This window comes from Pristiophorus japonicus, chromosome 5 (assembly GCF_044704955.1).
Source record: "Pristiophorus japonicus isolate sPriJap1 chromosome 5, sPriJap1.hap1, whole genome shotgun sequence".
Taxonomy (NCBI): Eukaryota; Metazoa; Chordata; class Chondrichthyes; family Pristiophoridae; genus Pristiophorus; species Pristiophorus japonicus.
Genome location: NC_091981.1, coordinates 142,282,088 through 142,301,570, shown reverse-complemented (window position 1 = coordinate 142,301,570; position 19,483 = coordinate 142,282,088). Strand labels below are relative to the sequence as shown.

Sequence of the window (19,483 nt, the reverse complement as noted above, 5' to 3'; positions counted from 1 at the left end):
CTTCCTTGCACTGCTCTTCCTGTTGGTCTTCCATTCCCTATCTGGCTGTGGACCCTTTCCCTGCGGTACGACCAACTCGCTACACGTGATACTCACGTCATTCTCAGCATCGTGGATGCTCCAGAGTGAATCCACCCTCAGCTCCAACTCCGCAACGCGGACCGTCAGGAGCTTGAGGTGGACACACTTCCTGCAAATATAGTCGTCAGGGACACTGGTGTCGTCCCTGAGTTCCCACATGGTACAGGAGGAGCATAACACCCGACTGAGCTCTCCTGCCATGACTTAACCCTTAGATACACTTAAATTGGCAACAACAATGTTAAAAGTTACTCACTGATATAGAAGAGAAAAAAGAAAAACTACTCACCAATCACCAGCCAATCACTTACCCGTTTGGCATTCGATCTGTGGTCGCAATCTTTCAAAGAAACATGGAAAGCCTGCTCAAATTCATTCCTGGAACGATCGTATTCCAGGACAATATCCTCATCACTGGTCGGGGCACCGAGGAACACTTCCACAACCTGGAAGAGGTGCTACGCCGACTGGACCAGGTATCCGAAGTAGAGTTTCTGGGCAGGAGGGTTGCTGCAGACGGGATTCGTCCTGCCGAATCCAAAACAGAGGCAATTCGACGAGCGCCCAGGCCTTGCAACACATTGGAGTTGCGTTCATTTCTGGGACTCTTGAACTATTTCGGGAACTTTCTGCCAATCTTAAGCACATTGTTGGAGCCACTACATGTGCTCCTGCGTAAGGGTTGCGAATGGTTTTGGGGGGACTGTCATGAATGGGCTTTCGATCGGGCACGTAACCTACTCTGTTCAAATAAGTTGTTGACCCTGTACAATCCCTGTAAGAAATTGGTTCTGACATGTGATGCATTGTCCTATGGGGTTGGCTGCGCGTTGCAGCAGTGCAATGCTGAGGGGCAACTTCAACCTGTGGCTTATGCCTCCAGGTCGCGCGCTCAAGCAGAACGTGGATGGGATGGTTGAGAAGGAAGCACTCGCATGTGTCCATGGGGTGAAAAAGATGCATCAGTATCTTTTTGGCAGGAGGTTCGAATTAGAAAAGGACCACAAGCCGTTAACATCCCTGTTGTCAGACAGCAAGGCTGTCAATACCAATGCGTCAGCATGCATACAGCAATGGACTCTCACACTGGCTGCATATGACTACACCATCCGGCACCGGCCGGGCACTGAAAATTGCGCTGGCGCACTCAGCAGACTTCCATTGGCCACCACTGAGGGGGCAGCGGAGCAAAGCGCTGAGATGGTCATGGCCGTTGATGCCTTTGACAGCGCAGGCTCCCCCATCACAGCCCGCCAGATCAAAATCTGGACAAACAGGGATCCCCTCCTATCTTTGATTAAGAAATGTGTCCTGACTGGGGATTGGACGCCCGCACACGGAGCATGCCCTGAGGAGGTCAGACCGTTTCACAGGCGGATGGATGAGCTCTCCATCCAAGCTGCCTGCCTACTATGGGGCAGCCGGGTAGTCTGCCTTTCAAAGTATGTTGGTTGAATCGCTACATCTTGATTTCTCTTGTGCTCTTAAGTGGAGCAGTGTAGATTGTGGCCTAGAAATTGGATAAGGCCCAAAAACAGGTGAGGGTTTCACGATGCGCTCCCAACCCATACCTGTTCGGAGGCCTGCAGGCAGTAACCGAACGAAGGTAAACAACACTTTTTTGCCTTCACCAATATGGCTTCCGGTGCAGTCCGGGCCGGAAGTAGGTAGAGGCCATTTTTTTCGGCCTTAACAGCTGGCGCAAAGGTGCTGAATTTCAGGCCCTGTGTTTCTTTCAAATCTTCAAAGCCACAGTTTTTTTTTTTCCAAGTCTCTCCAACCTACAACTACCATGTCTTACCTCTGATTATTTCACCTCTGGTCCTCCTTCGTCAATTGTCATCCTTGGGATCACTATTTCCTGTTATCTCAAATGGAATTCCTGCATCTCCATTGCGGAAGTTGCTCGTAAGAGGCTTTTAGTGGGCTATTTAGTTACATTATAATGGAAATCACAAGCCTCATATTATAATTATGACTGGAGTTTAAGTACTTGGCATAGCAGGGCATAACAGCATAGACTGCATCATGTTGATATATTATCAGATTTAATACTGGAGTATGTTGGATGTTTATTCCATTCTTCATGATTTTTAAATTGCTAGGCACATAAATACTGCTGGTGGGAGAAATGGAAGTTCATGTTAGTCTGGGGACTTGTGCAAGGGAATTCAAATCTTTTAGAGGCAACAGAAGGAAGAGTTGCAAGGAGGGAGAAATCGCCCTCCTAGTCTGGGAACATAACATAAGAAATAGGAGCAGGAATAGGCTATTTGGCCCCTCGAGCCTGCTCCGCCATTCAATAAGATCATGGCTGATCTGATCTTGGCCTCAACTCCACTTTCCTGCCCGCTCCTTATAATCATTGACTCCCCGAGAGTTCAAAAATCTGTCTATCTCTACCTTAAATATATTCAATGGTCCAGCCTCCACAGCTCTCTGGAGCAGAGAATTCCACAGATTTACAACCCTCTGAGAAGAAATTCCTCCTCATCTCAGTTTTAAATGGGTGACCCCTTATTCTGAAACTATGCCCCCTAGTTCAAGATTCCCCCCACGAGGGGAAACATCCTTTCTGCATCTACCCTGTCAAGCCCCCTCAGAATCGTATATTTTTCAATAAGATCACCTCTCTAAATTTCAATGAGTTCAGGCCCAACCTGCTCAACCCCTTCATCTCAGGAAGCAACCTAGTGAACCTTCTCTGAACTGCCTCCAATGCACGTGTATCCCTCCTTAAATAAGGAGACCAAAACTGTACACAGTACTCCAGGTGTGATCTCACCAATACCCCATAGAGTTGTAGCAAGGCTTCCCTACTTTTATACTCCCATCACCCTTACAATAAAGGCAAACATTCCATTTGCCTTCCTAATTACTTGCTGTACCTGCATGCTAACTTTTTGTGTTTCATGTATAAGGACCCCCAGTTCCCTCTGTACTGCAGCATTTTGTATTCTCTCTCTATTTAAATAATTTGTTTTTATTCTTCCTACCAAAGTGGATAACCTTACATTTTCCCACATTTTTACCTCATCTGCCAAATGTTTGCCCACTCACTTAGCCTGTCTATATCCCTTTTGCAGATTCTTTGTGTCCTCCTCACAACTTGCTTTCCCACCCATCTTTGTATCATCAGCAAATTTGGCTACAGTACACTCAGTCCCTTCATTAATATAGATTGTAAATCGTTGAGGCCCCAGCACTGATCCCTGTACCACCCCACTAGTTACAGTTTTCAAACCTGAAAATGAACCATTTATCCAGACTCTCTGTTTTCTGTTAGTTAGTCAATCCTCTATCCATGCTAATATATTACCCCAACCCTGTGAGCGCTTGTGCAGTAACCTTTTATGTGGCACCTTCTCGAATGCCTTCTGGAAATCCAAATACACTACATCTACTGGTTCCCCTATATCGACCCTACTCGTTACATCCTCAAAGAACTCTAGCAAATTTGTCAAACATGATTTGCGTTTCCTAAAACCCTGCTGACTCTGCTTGACTATATTGCGATTTTCTAAATGTCCCGCTATGACTTCCTTAATAATGGACTCCAGCATTTTCCCATGACAGATGTTAGGCTAACTGGTCTTTAATTTCCTACTTTCTGTCTCCCTCCCTTCTTGAATAGGGGCATTACATTTGCAGTTTTCCAATCTGCTGGAATCTCTCCAGAATCCAGGGAATTTTGGTAAATTATTAATAATTTTTATTTATATAGCACCTTTAACATGGTAAAATGTCCAAATGATTACAACCAATGTCTCTGCAGCCACTCTTAAGACCCTAGGATGCAGGCCATCAGCTCCAGGGGACTTGTCCATCTTTAGTCCCATTAGTTTGTCTCGTACTTTTTCTCTAGTGATAATGATTGTTTAAGTTCCTTCCTCCCTCCCTTTAGCCCCTTGATTATCTTATTATTGGGATGCTTTTAGTACCTTCTTCTGTGAAGACCGATACAAAATATTTGTTCAAAGTCTTTGCTATTTCCCTGTTTCCCATTATTAATTTCCCAGTCTCATCCTCTACAGGACCAATGTTTACTTTAGCTACTCTTCCTTTTTATCAACCTGTAGAAGGTTTTACTGTCTTTTTAAAATTTCTTGCTAGTTTACTCTCATCATCTATCGTCTCTCTTTTTTTGTCGTTCTTTGCTGGTTTCTCAAAATGTCCCAATCCTCTGGCCTACCACTAATCTTCGCAACATTGTGTACATTTGCTTTCAATTTGATACCAGCCTTAACTTAGTTAGCCATGGATGATTTATCCCTGTAGTGTCTTTCTTTCTCACTGGAATATATTTGGAATACTTGGGAATTCCCCTCTCATCTATTTTGGGTGGGTGGGGGGGTGGGGGGGGTGCGGGGGGCAGGCGTTAGAGTTGCAATTCTAATGACATTGATGTTAAAATACTTTTAAAAGAGACTTGGTGCGAAATTCGATAGACCCCGAAAATAGGCGCGGGAATCGCGGTGCACAAATAACCCACGCCCGTTGCTTCTGATGCAGGCAGCATGTACATTTTGTGCGTGCTGCTAACTTAAATGATAGCGCTTCCCCAATGCTGTAATCATCATCATCATAGGCAGTCCCTCGATGCGAGGATGACTTACTTCTATGCCAAAAAGGGATGAGTTCACAGGTGTTTCAATGAAGGACCTAATATTCCAGATCCCGAACTACATCGTAAAGGGTGGAAGATGCCTTTGCTTGGATTTTTTTAATGTGTGGTTGCTGTTGCACACCAGTCACCACACGGACTTGACAGAGCTCGGTCTTGGTCCAGTGGCAAGGATAACCCAAGACTAACTGGAGACCAGCTCTGCTGCACAGACCTAGTGCGCGCACTTATCACAGTGTGGACTGGCCTCTGCTGCCCCTGGGCCCTCGTCTCTTCTGGGCCCCAGATTCACACCTCTCTTGGGCCCCGGTCACTTCCCTCTATGGACTCTTGCCACTTCTTCGCCCCTCCTGCTGTGCCTGCCTGCACGCCAATCAGCGACCTGGCTTCATAGCCTTCGCCCTCCTGCAGCAGCACGTGCTGCTCCCTGCAGTGGTATGCCGCCACACACTGCTCCCTCCAATGGCCCCGGCCCGCTGAAAGCGCTAAACGTGCTGTTGAGTAGCTGAGTGCCTTAGCAGTGGGCATAAAATTTGTGCAAGGCTAACATCACTTAAAGCTCGCCTGCACTATTTAAAGCCAGCCTGCACCTCTTAAAGGGGAGGTACATTCTGGCTGGAGCAGGTGTTGGAAGTTGTTAGGGAAGAGAGTCTATCTTGCAAGAATACTGTTAATGACGCAACGAGGAGAGAGCATGCTCCAAGGTTCACTGACGCTGCATTGGAGGCCTTGGTGGAGGAGGTGGACAGGAGGCAGAAGATCCTCTATCCACAGTGTGCCCGGAGGACCTCCAGACAAACTCTGCACAGGTAGCCGTGCTGGTCAATGCCAGAATTCAAGCCCCGAGGACCTAGTTGTAGTGCTGCAAAAAGTTCAGTTACCTCATAGGAGTAGTTACGGTCAATTAATTCATCCTCAAATGCCATAGCTCACCAATTGCATCGCTAGCCTCACATTGCTAAATGCACCACACCCCATTACTCATTTACCAACAATTTCTATCAATCAGGACACACATTCATAGCTTCACCACAGCGTCAAATGTGTGCCGCTGCTACAAGCCTCACACACACATCTCACAGCTTGCTTGCAGTCAGCTGTTCAACCATGACAGGCACATCACCCAAACGCTTTGCACCACACTCACTGACACACTTGCCCCTCTCTTGCATGGCAAGGTGGTGCATAACTGGAGGCAGCGGGGGCTACCCATATGGAGACAGGTGCACCTGCATGACCTAACCCAATGAATGACACTGCTAGACATAATTGGAATGGCTATCACTGAGCCCGTGGCCTGCAGCGGAGTTAAAACAATTGAAGATGATGGTGTCCTCATACCTAATCTTCCTTCTCACATTGCACCTCTCCCTCATTCCACAATCTTTTCTGATTTACAAGCTGCAGAAGGTGTAAGCTTGCACATCTTGCTTACTCCCCACAACCCTATCCTTGTGCCTTTCTCCTTTCAAATTATCCAGAACTAGTGGTGAAGGAGCAAGAACTGGAAGAGGAAGAAGGCAATGATGCTAAAAATACAACATTGTCGCTCGATTTCAGAGTCGTGGCCACCAGCTCAAAAACTGACACTCCTCGTACTTCAGAGGATAGCTTAAATGCAGGATCTGCACATGGTGAGACACCGGGTGCGAGTGGTCTGCAGCCAGGGAGGGGGGGGGGGGGGCAAAGGTTACACAGGTGCTTGCTCACCTGAGGGCGAGGTCACACATGGGTTCTGCTGCAGAGGACTCAGATGAGCACTTTGATGGGGCAGGCTACAGAAGAAGGCTGATGAATATGCACAATTAAATGCTTGGTGCATTGGCATGAGCATGTCCAGCACCAACTTGGCACAGGGCTTTACGTAGAGCTCGGAGCCCATTCTTTCCTGCACGGAAGAGAGGGCCAACTCCATTAGTACACTTGCAGACCCAACCATAATGCAGAGTCTGACAGCCGATGTCTCGGCTTCCATTGCAGCGCAAGCAGAAGCGACCCAACATCTGGTGCTGCACTGGAAGCTCAGACTTCGCCAAGCAAGCTTAGCTTGCTGCCACGCAAGCTCAGCTTGCTGCCATCATGGCTGCACTTACCAGTGTTCAACAGGGGGCCCCGGGGGAGTGGCAGTGGCTCCGGGAGCAAAAACCTGATATGCTCTCAGGATGGCAGCATTCGTCCTCCCAACTCTGCCACTCAGCCAGTGCCCTTGCACTTGCCTGTCAGCCAGCCAGCCCAGATTGCTGCCATTCATGCCAAGATGGTGCAGTTCGAGGCTGGGCTTTCTAGGTCCAGAGATGCTCGTGGTAGCCTTCCAAGGCCATCTGCAATCTTCTCCACTGAAAGTCAACAGCATTCCACCAACTATGCTGCAGCCACTGAGGCAGCACTGCATAGGAGCACCATGACAGGTAAGGGCACAAAAGAAGGGCAATAAGAGAGTGCACAAGGGTTATTAGTTTACATTTCTATGCAATATGGCATGATTTGATTTATAAATTTGTTTTGGAATGTTTATTTTGTGTTGGCTTTTATTTATGCATTGGAGCCAAGCAGACGCTGTGAGGAACAGTGAAATAGGGAAGGTAAGGTGTGGGACTCTTGGTGAATGTGGATTGCATTTATTGGTATCGTAGTCAGTTACAGACAGCTCGGCCAGAATGGGGCTGTCGGGGTTGCCTCCTCCCTTTCACTGCTCCTCATCCTCCTCTTCCTCCCCCTCCTGAGCTGGTGGCCATATCGCTGGTGGCAAGGGCTGTGCCCTCATGATGGCGAGGTTGTGCAGCATGCAGCAGATCACCATAAATCTCGACAACCGCTCTGCCGAGTATGGCAGGGCTCCTCTAGAGTGGTCCAAGCAGCGGAAGTGTTGCTTCAACACGCCAATGGTCTGCTCAGTGATATTTCGTTAGCAGCATGACTTTTGTTGTATGAATGGCTGCCCACATGTGCGTGGGTTGCACACCGGAGTCATGAGCCATGTTAACGGATAGCCTTTGTCGTCCTGTAGCCTTCCTTTGGTTTGTTGTGGTGGCTCAAATGCAGTTGGTACAGCGGACTGACGCAGAATGAAGGCATCATGCTGCAAAGATACCGGGCATTGACCTGCAGGATTCACTGAGTATGGTCGTACACCAGCTGAAAATTGAGCAAGTGGAATTTCGGTTGCAGTACATCTCAGAGTTTACATGCGGCACCTGCAAAATGACATGCGTGCAGTCAGTGGCACCCTGCACCATGGGGAAGCCTGCAATCCTCACAAAACCACGTGCACACGCTGCCTGCTCCTCTCTGGCCAGAGAGAAGGAAATGTATTCAGCTCTCTTGGAATACAGAACCTCAGTTACCTCTGTTATGCAACAGTGCATGGCAAACTGGGAGATATTGCAAATATCTCCTGCTCCAGCTGGAAAGAGTCCGACATATAAAAGCTCTTGGTCACGGTCACCTTCACAGCCACTGGCAAAGCGGTTCTCTCCCTGCTCTGAAATTGCTGTGTGTCAACAGTAGGTGGCAGATTTCAGTGAGAACGTCCTTACTAAAGTGCAAACGTCTGACTCACACTTCCTTGCTGTGGTTCAGGAAGAAGAATTGCTACGTGATCACCCTGGGAAGATATGGCCTTCTGCTGAGAGCCATTCTCCTCCTCCGCCTCCCTCTTTGCCCTGCTCCGCATCTCCTGTCATGCTGTAGGTCAAATAGAATCCCTACTCATACACCCATGTCTTGGAGCAAGTGGTCTGCGCAGAATCTTTGACGTCAGGACAAAGTCCTTCAGCACCTGCCACACCACTCCTTGTAGACTTTAGTAACTTGAAATAACTATAAACCACCAAACACTTAAACAAACTCAGCCACAGCCAGTAGAAATCAATCAGCCACCAACTTGCACGTAATTGATGATCCCGTTAAATAGCGCTGGTAGAGGGTGTCCATCTCGCTGCTGAATGCGCGTTCAGCTGTGAGTGCTGAAGATAGGACATTAACTGGAGCATTGATCTCCAAAATGGCAGCGCTGGCATCATGCATGCTCATTGATATCATGATCTGCCTATTCTGCATAATTCTGGTGCATGCTCCCTGCACCCGCGCTAGTGCCCTATCCAAGCTGGCGTCCACCAGAACCAAAATGGCACCCATAGCGTCCAAATAATGGCCGCTACGTCTTTGCAATTGATTCCTGTGGTGTGTTGATGGTGTTTCATTTAAAGAAAGAGCTAGATATCACCACATAGCATGTGAAGATCTCTTCTGCAGCCCAATTCTGGCCTCTTGCTCATCCCCGATTTAAATCGCTCCACTATTGGTGGCCATGTCTTCAACTGCCTAGTCTGGAAGCTCTGGAATTCCCTTCCTCTGCCTCTCTACCTCTCCTCTTTTTAAGATGTTCCATAAAACCTATCTCTTTGACCAAGCTTTTGATGATCTGTCCTAATCTCCTTATATGGCTCAGAGTCAAATTTTGTTTGATAATGCAAGTGAAGTGCCTCAGGACTTTTTACTATGTTAAAGGTGCTTTATAATTGCAAGTTGTTATTGTGCTCTGATTCAGAGCAGAGGCTCAGTAACCATGCAGAATGACGTGGGAGCATTGAACACAGATTCTCCATTTCCTCAACTTTAGTGTTAAAATGATCATAAATGCTAATTTTAACAATGTACTGATCTGTCACCAGACAGTCCATTTAAAATACCAGTGATAGTCATGTAACATGATGGACTGCCAGCACACTGCACCATGTTGACGTAGGTTGTAGTTTGATTTACATGTGCGACTTAGGTGTTGGTCTCGGCTGTGTTGCTTTGGAGAGCCTGACAGCTTCAATCTGCCTGCAATCGTTCTCCCTTTTATACAAAAAAAATCAACATTTATTCAAGACACTAACTTCAGTGTAGTGCGTTTATTTCACCAATGGTAATAGCTGGAGCTGCATTGAAGGGAAGAGCCAGTGAATGAGAAGAGTATTGCAACATTGTGTGTTTTTAATAGCTTCAGGAAATAGAGATCATCTTCATTCTATTGCAATACTGATAAACTTCCTCACAAATCTTAATCTGCATTGCATGCAATTTATTCCCAGATTATTGATGTAAAAGTATGGCCATTTGTGATCTACCTTTTTTGCAACTCCATGTTTGAATCTCTCTAATCAGGTTTCAGGTTTATGTCTGTGCCACAGCATTGAAACGGCCCAAATCAAAGTCACAAATGACATCTTTTATGACTGAGACCATGTTGTGCTATCCCGCCACATCCTTCTGGCTCAAGTCTTTGACTTGGTTGATCACACCATCCTTCTCCAATGCCACTCCAAGGGCAACACCTGCCCTTTTACCTCCTCCCTTCCCACTATCCAGGACCCCAAATACTCCTTCCAGGTGAAACAGCAATTGGGGAGACCAAGTGGAGATTGGGTGACCGCTTTGCTGAACACCTCCATTCAGTCCATAAGTGTGACCCTGAACTTCTGGTTGCCTGTCTCTTTAATTCTCCACTCCACTCCCACTCTGACATCTCCGTCATCGGACTCCTCCACTGTTCCAATGAAGCTCAACGCAAGCTCAAGGAACAGCACCTCACCTTTCGTTTCGGCACTTTACAGCCTTCTGGACTCAACATAGAGTTCAACAATTTCAGAGCATAACCTCCGGCCATCTTTGGCTCCCTTTCCCTCCTGCCAATCTTATGTTTTTTTTTCTTTCTTTGTTTTTCTCTTTGTCTCTAATGGCAACTGGTCATTGCGATGCCATTCACATCCTATCCAGATTAACCTTTTTCTAACTCCTGCCATTACCATTTCAATTTGGCCCATCATCCCTTTTGTGTCTTTAATATCTCCTGCCTTTCACCCTATCACAGACCTTCCCTTTAGTTCTTTCTTCCACTCCCCCTTTCGAACATTCGGCAGTTCTGACAAAGGGTCGTCGACCCGAAACGTTAACTCTGTTTTTCTCTCCACAGATGCTGCCTGACCCGCTGAGATTTCCAGCATTCTCTGTTTTTATTTCAGATTCCAGCATCTGCAGTATTTTGCTTTTGTCTCTCCTCCATTGTCCGGCTGAATGATACTGCCCTCTATAGTTTCATTCATAATTATCCAGTCGTAGCCAGAGAATTTCTGCTCCCACACCATTACCTCTGGAGTTTTGCAAGGATCTATCCTTGACCTCCTCCTATTCGTCATCTACGTGCTGCCTCTTGACGACATATCCGAAAACACATTGTCCAGTTCCACATGTACATTGACGATACACAGCTCTACATCACTCCCACTTTTCTCGACCTCTCCACTGCGTCGTTGTTGTCAGGCTGCTTGTCCAACATCCAGTACTGGATGATCAGAGATTTCCTCTGATTAAATGCTAGGAAGACTGAAGCCATTGGGCTACAAATTCGCCCATTTTGGGGCGGTAATCCTATCTGGGCGGTAACTAGTGCCCTCTGAAAGTTAGCACACCCACCGCAAAATTAGGTTTCTGTGCCCCAAGAGGGAAAGGGAGTGCTAAATCAGTCATTGCACAATTCTCTTAGGGCGGTGGAACTGAAAATCTCAGCGATTAAATTTCCAGAACGAATGTGCATGCTTTGAGGACCGCGATACATCCCGTGGACAGCCGATTCTTAAAGGCGTGGTAAGATAGGTATGCACATGCGCAGTTCCAACTCCTCAGTCTGCTCAGCGGGAAAATGGAGGAGGAAGCAGGTCGCCAGTGTGCCCACCGCTTCTCGCCCACAGCCATCGAGGCATTAGTCGAGAGCGGTGGTGGAATGTGCTGCAACCTTCCAGTGGAAGGAGGCCTGCTCCTCGACTCTTTAGAAGGCAATGGATGGAAATGGCGCAGCACGTCTCCACCAGGAACACGGTGGCTAGAACTGCGATTCAATGTCGCAAGAAGATCAACGCCCTCACTAGGGTCGTCAGGATGAGTACGATTTCTATTAACGTTGCAATGCCATAATGTGAACCTCACTGTCTCTCACAATGTCAAATCTTTGCTGTACCTGCTCCTTCACTGTGTACCAGGCCATGGTCTTCATTGGTGACGACGCCATAAAAGTTCAGAGTCAGTTCAGCAGCCATGCCCTGACCATCCAATTGTTGCTGACCTTGTTCCCTACTCAACCTGACCCCTCCTCACACGACTGTTTTACTTTTGATATGCGTTCGCAACACTTCAGCCTCATCTTTCATCTTGGGTGGTCGTCACCTAATCCCACCATTCACACAGCCACTCTGCGCAGCCATGCAGATTCAAATGGAGATCTGCATACTTTCATACAGTAGCAGTTTTCAACTATGGAAGGCACATGTGGCACACGATGAGCTGCTCACTCACTCACACCTTATTGCAGTCGAAACTGGCACGCAACAGACGCGAACAGAGGTGCACTGGAGGAGGGAGCCTGACATCCAAGAACTCACGGAGGTGGAGGAGCGAGTGTCCGCCCTCATGGGCACACCAATTGGTGTGTTAGCGGTCGGTGAAGCCGAGCCTCTGGGGACAGTGACAGTATGGTCATGTTCTTTGCGTTTTATGTGAGACCCTTTACCCTTGATACCACATGCGCCTTACCCCCTTTATACATAAATGTCCAATGCTCCTCCTCCTTCCCTTCCTGCCCCCTCCCCTGCAGCTAACCACTGTTCTGTTGCTTTGTATTTACAGATGATCAGCCAGAAGCACAGCAGCCTGCCCGTGAGACCTCCACATCCAATGATGGGAGAGATGAGGAGGAAGGGGACACAAGTGTTGTGACAAAGCTGGACCCTCCATCAGCTGCACTGAGTGGAGACACCATTTCAGTGGTAGACATGACATTCCTGGGCTTCGAAGATCTTGAGGCTCCTGGCCCCAGTGGCCTGCAACAACACCCACCTCGAGGGGAAGTTCAGGGGCCAACTCCCCAGAGGGTGAGTCGGTCCATGAGTCTTGCACAGAGACACTCAGATGTAGACCTGGATTTGGAGGCTTTGTTGAGGGCCCTCAAGCTTATCGATGCATTGGAAAGGGCCCTGCAGAGCATGGATGCACTTGCTCTGAGGTTGTCACAGGCTACCTCAACCATTGTCCATGCCTCTCAGCAGCCCATCGAGCCCATCCTTGACTGGCTCCAGAGGGACAGTGGAGTCCCAGAGGTGATGGCGCGTGCTATGGTTGAAGTGGCAGCAGCTGTCACATCACAGGCCGAAGCCACGCAAGGCCTTCGTGATGAGATGCAGTCACTGGTTGCTGGTATCAATTCTCAGACTGCTGTGTTTCAGACTCGGTCTGCTGTGAGTCAGTCTCAGATTGATGCCATGCACACACTAACTGCTGCCATCCTCTGTGTTCCCCAACGGGGAAGTGACAGTGCTGAAGCAGGCCAGCAATCTATGCTCCCACAGATTACTCTGGATGCTGAGGCTCTGCCCCGGGGGAGTGGCATTGGGACGCTGGAAATGGAAGGTGCTGTCCTTGCTCAAGATGACAGCATTCCAGCTCCCACCACTGCCACACTGCCTTTCTGGGATCAGCCATCCCAGACTGCTGCCGCTGATGCTGAGGCAATGCAGTCCGCAGCCGAGCCTTCCAAACCAAAGAGCTGGTCCAAGGCGTCCCGCTAGATCATCTGTAGTGTCTGCCTCACAGACACAGCAGCCTTGCTGCAGGCACTGCGGCCCCATTAATGAGGAGCAGTAGGTGTGGGAGGAGGGGTTAAGTAAAGGGGTGGGAAATCAGAGTGCAAGTTACAATAAAGACTGGTCACCATGGACAGATATTCTTATCCTGTAAATATCATTGTAAATATTGCAGTATTGAAGGCTGCCTCCAGAGTGGTCCAGGCATCGGAAACGCTGTTTCAGCACTTATTGTCTGCTTAATTATGATGCGGGTGGCCGCAAGGCTGTGTTTGTAACGATGCTCCGCTTGGGTGATGGAGTTGCGGAAGAGAGTCATTAGCCAGGTGGCTAGGCTATCCTTTGTCCTGTGCAGCCAGCCATGCCCTTCCTGTGATGGCTCAAACATTCGTGGCACATTGCTCTTACTCAGGTTGAACTCATCATGTGCGCTGCCAGGATAGCGAGCATTTGCTGTGAGGATGCGCTGCGTGTGGTTGCACAGCAGCTGCACATTCAGGGAATGGTATCCCTTTCTGTTTCGGAAAACCTCGGCATTCTGGAATGGTACTCTAAGGCCACGTGTGTGCAGTCAATGGCTCCTTAAACCATCAGGATGCCTGCTATCCTGGAAAATCCACATGTCCGCTCATTCTGTTTATCCCTGCTCATTGGGAATGTTATAAACTCCATTCTCCATCTGTACAGAGCCTGTGGCACGTCGTGGATGCAGCGATGTGCAGCAAATTGAGAGACGCTGCATATGTCCCCTGATGCAGCCAGGAAGGAGTCGGAGGCATAGAAGGTCTGCGCTACAGTGACCTTCACTGCGACGGGCAGTGCAGTCCTGGTGCCGATGTCAGGCTGCAGGAGATGGCATATCTCTGTCAGGACCTCCTTTCGGAAGCGCAGCCTTCTGACACACTGCTCCTCCGACATGTCGAGGTCTGAGCGTTGTTTCTGGTAAACCCGTGGTGGGTGCAAGGTCTCCTGTCCTGACATCTATAGGGTCTCCTCAGTTGTGGGCCAACATAGCCAACAGCCCTTCTATCCTGATGCTGCCTAACAAGAGTATGTAGAAGGTGACGTGGCATGCTGGTCATGCACCCATTTAATTCTCAAACTCAAGTTGCTATGGACCTATAAGGTCAGATAAATCTGCCTCTGCAAAGTAAGAGGTTCACGCACCGTGCTCTGTTGAAATGTTGCACTCACTGTGACCTCCGATTCATCCGGTTGCTTCTTCCTTCAGGTATCACCTAAAGCAGTTAGGACCGCCTGGTTTCTTCAGCGTGTTCAGTGGCGGATGCTAAATGAGGCAGCCACACCTCATCTTGCGAGCGGGGCGCTAGCAGGTTGTTGCACGCATACTGACGTCATGATCTGACTGAAGTTAAGTGGCGAGGCGGTAATGTTTTGCGCCGCCAGTAAACCTGAACCAAATTTCTTAGCGAGGCACTACAACCTGCGCAGCTGGGTAAGCCATTCGTGATGCATTAACACCCCTCCGGGCCGCTAAATGAGGTGCGACGCAACCAACTTTCTCGTCCATTGTCTTCGGTCCCTGCCACAAACTTCGTTCCCTAGCCATCGATTCTTTCCCCTTCCCTGACCACTGTCTCATGCTGAACCAGACTGTTTGCAACCTCGACATCCTTTCTTGACCCTGCGCTAACTCCATATCCTCTCCATCACCAAGAACATCTCTAATATCATTTGTCTCTGCTCCTACCTCAGCCCACCTGCTGCTGAAACACTCATCCATGCTCTTAAAATATCCAGACTCAACAATTCCAATGTTCTCCTAGCCGGCCTCCCATCTTCCACACTCGATAAACTTGAACTGATACAAAATTCTGCTCCTTGTATTTTAGTTGGCACGAAGTCCCGTTCACTCATCACCCCTGTGCTCGCTGACCTATAGTGGCTCTCGGCCCAGCAATTCCTTAATTTTGAAATACTCATTCACGTGTTCAGATCCTTCCATGCCTTTGACCCTCCCTACCTCTGTAACATCCTCCAGCCTTACAACACTCAAATCTCTGCATTTCTCCAATTCTGGCCTCTTGTTCATCCCTGACTTCTTTCGGATCATTGGCGGCCGTGCCTACAGCTGCCTCGGCCCTTAGCTATGAAATCCCCTCCCTAAACCCCTCTGCTTCTCCACTTCTCTCTCTTCCTTTAAAACCTACCTCTTTGAAGGTGCTTTTGATCACCTGTTCTAATGACTCCTTCTTTGGCTTGGTGTCAAATACTTTTGTCTTTTACGCTCCTTTGAAGCACTTTGGGATGTTTTATTATGCTAATAGCACTATATAAATGCAAGTTACTGTTGGCTTAAAGTGGGACTAAAATTGCTGTTGACAGTTGAGGTTAATTGTTGAATTAAGTCTTGCGTTGTCCCACGGCTCTGTGAGCTGTGCAGGATGTGTGAGGGCCCATTAAATCGAATGCAAATACAGATATTTTTACAGTTTTATTTATACACACTGGTTTGAATTAGAATTAACAGTAGTAGTGAGGTTGGGGACAGCATCAAACAAGAAATTAGGGATGCGTGCAATATACAGCAGTTATCATGGGCGACTTTAATCTACATATAGATTGGGCTAACCAAACTGGTAGCAATACGGTGGAGGAGGATTTCCTGGAGTGTATTAGGGATGGTTTTCTAGACCAATATGTCGACGAACCAACTAGAAGGCTGGCCATCCTAGACTGAGTGATGTGTAATGAGAAAGGACTAATTAGCAATCTTGTTGTGCGAGGCCCCTTGGGGAAGAGTGACCATAATATTGTAGAATTCTTTATTAAGATGGAGAGTGACACAGTTAATTCACAGACTAGGGTCCTGAACTTAAGGAAAGGTAACTTCGATGGTATGAGACATGAATTGGCAAGAAAATACTGGCGAATTATACTTAAAGGGTTGACGGTGGATAGGCAATGGCAAACATTTAAAGATCACATGGATGAACTTCCAACAATTGTACATCCCTGTCTGGAGTGAAAATAAAACGGGGAAGGTGGCTCAATCGTGGCTAACAAGGGAAATTAGGGATAGTGTTAAATCCAAGGAAGAGGCATATAAATTGGCCAGAAAAAGCAGCAAACTTGAGGACTGGGAGAAATTTAGAATTCAGCAGAGGAGAACAAAGGTTTTAATTAGAAGGGGGAAAACAGAGTATGAGAGGAAGCTTGCTGGAAACATAAAAACTGACTGCAAAAGCTTCTATAAATATGTGAAGAGAAAAAGATTAGTGAAGCAAAATGTAGGTCCCTTACTGCCAGAATCAGGTGAATTTATAATGGGAAACAAAGAAATGGCAGACCAATTGAACAAATACTTTGGTTCTGTCTTCACGAAGGAAGACACAAATAACCTTCCGGAAATGCTAGGGGATTGAGAATCTAGCGAGAAGGAGGAACTGAAGGAAATCCTTATTGGTCAGGAAATTGTGTTAGGAAAATTGATGGTGTTGAAGGCTGATAAATCCCCAGGGCTTGATAGCCTTCATCAAAGAGTACTTAAGGAAGTGGCGCTAGAAATGGTGGATGCATTGGTGATCATTTTCCAACAGTCTATCGATTCTGGATCAGTTCCTATGGACTGGAGGGTAGCTAATATAACACCACTTGTTAAAAATGAGGGAGAGAGAAAACGGGGAATTATAGACTGGTTAGCCTGACACCGCTAGTGGGGGAAATTTGGAATCAATTATTAAAGATGAAATAGCAGCGCATTTGGAAAGCAGTGACAGGATCGGTCCAAGTCAGCGAGGATTTATGAAAGGGAAATCATGCTTGACAAATGTTCTTGAATTTTTTGAGGATGTAACTAGTAGAGTGGATAAGGGAGAACCAGTGGATGTGGTGTATTTGGACTTTCAAAAGGCTTTTGACAAGGTCCCACACAAGAGATTGGTGTGCAAAATTAAAGTGCATGGTATTGGGGGTAATGTATTGATGTTGATAGAGAACTGGTTGGCAGACAGGAAGCAGAGAGTCAGGATGAACGGGTCCTTTTCAGAATGGCAGACAGTGACTAGTGGGGTGCCGCAGGGCTCAGTGCTGGGACCCCAGCTATTTACAATATACAGTAATGATTTAGACAAAGGAATTGAATGTAATATCTCTAAGCTTGGGTGGTGGTGTGAGGTATGTGGAGGATGCTAAGAGGCTGCAGGGTGACTTGGACAGGTTAGGTGAGTGGGCAAATGCATGGCAGATGCAGTATAATGTGGATAAATGTGAAGTTATCCACTTTGGTGGCAAAAACACGAAGGCAGAATATTATCTGACTGGCGGCAGATTAGGAAAAGGGGAGGTGCAACGAGACCTGGGTGTCATGGTACATCAGTCATTGAAAGTTAGCATGCAGGTACAGCAGGCGGTGAAGAAGGCAAATGGCATGTTAGCCTTCATAGCTCGGGATTTGAGTATAGGAGCAGGGAGGTCTTACTGCAGTTGTACAGGGCCTTGGTGAGGCCTCACCTGGAATATTGTGTTCAGTTTTAGTCTCCTAATCTGAGGAAGGACGTTTTTGCTATTGTGGGAGTGCAGCGAAGGTTCACCAAACTGATTCCCGGGATGGCAGGACTGACATATGAGGAGAGACTGGATCGACTGGGCCTGTATTCACTGGAGTTTAGAAGAATGAGAGGGGATCTCATAGAAACATATAAAATTCTGACTGGACTGGACAGGTTAGATGCAAGAAGAATGTTCCTGATGTTGGGGAAGTCCAGGACCCGAGAACAGTCTAAGGATAAGGGGTAAGCCATTTAGGATCGAGATGAGGAGAAACTTCTTCACTGAGAGTTGTGAACCTGTGGAATTCTCTACTGCAGAGATTTGTTGATGCCAGTTCGTTAGATATATTCAAAAGGGAGTTAGATATGGTCCTTACGGCTACAGGGAGAGAAAGCAGGAAAGGGGTACTGAGGTAAATGATCAGCCATGATCTTATTGAATGGTGGTGCAGGCTCGAAGAGCTGAATGGCCTACTCCTGCATCTATTTTCTATGTTTCTAACCTCTTCGTGGTGTTTTTAATAATGTGAAGCTGCACATGAATACGTGAAAGATGTGATGAGCAGTTGATACATGTGACAGTTTTAGAACCAAGCTGTTTGTGTTTGCTTTCTTCTTGTAGCCCCAGGAGGAACACGTATTGATGATGGAGACAAAACCAAGGTGACTGAATATTGTGTGTTTGGTGCCACTGAAGATCAGCAAATAATCCGAAACTATGCTCAGGTAAATAGACGCTTTGGCATATGGCTGTGAAGTGGCCATTTAGTATAGTGTACTGAAAATAAATTTGGAATGAATAACTTTGTTCAGGGATACAAGAAACATATCCTTCTTTGCTATATTAAAAATATATATCATTCTACATTCAAGGCTGCATTCCCAGTTCAGTATGTTTATTGCACAAATGGCCATATCTGAGATTTCAATGAGAAGACTGAGGTAGTCAACAAGAAGACAGGATTGCCTCACAGCTCACACTGCCACCCAGCTTAGTGTCATCTGCAAACTTGGAGATATTACATTCAATTCCTTTGTCTAAATCATTAATGTATATTGTAAATAGCTGGGGTCCCAGCACTGAACCTTGCGGTACCCCACTAGTCACTGCTTGCCATTCTGAAAAGGACCCGTTTATTCCTTCTCTTTGCTTCCTGTCTGCCAACCAGTTCTCTATCCACGTCAATACATTACCCCCAATACCATGTGCTTTAATTTTGCACACTAATTTCTTGTGTGGGTCCTTGTCAAAAAGCCTTTTGAAAGTCCAAATACACCACATCCACTGGTTCTCCCTTGTCCACTCTACTAATTACATCCTCAAAAAATTCTAGAAGATTTGTCAAGCATGATTTCCCTTTCATAAATCCATGCTGACTTTGACCGATCCTGTCACTGCTTTCCAAATGCGCTGCTATTACATCTTTAATAACTGATTCCAACATTTTCCCCACTACCGATGTCAAGCCAAACGGTCTATAATTCCCTGTTTTCTCTCTCCCTCCTTTTTTAAAAATTGGGGTTACATTAGCTATCCTCCAATACATAGGAACTGATCCAGAGTCGATAAACTGTTAGAAAATGACCACCAATGCATCCACTGTTTCTAGGGCCACTTCCTTACGTACTCTGGGATGCAGCCTTTCAGG

General features: G+C 47.1%; 1 protein-coding gene across 3 annotated transcripts in view; it reads left to right on the top strand.

Annotated features, from left to right (window-relative positions):
• Positions 1-19,483, top strand: part of bzw2 (basic leucine zipper and W2 domains 2) — a 165,071-nt gene that overhangs the window by 80,347 nt on the left and 65,241 nt on the right. For all 3 annotated transcript variants that reach the window (XM_070881006.1, XM_070881004.1, XM_070881005.1), the window contains exon 4: positions 18,457-18,560. In XM_070881006.1, the coding sequence (XP_070737107.1) occupies positions 18,457-18,560 (104 nt within the window). The remainder of the gene's footprint in view (positions 1-18,456; positions 18,561-19,483) is intronic.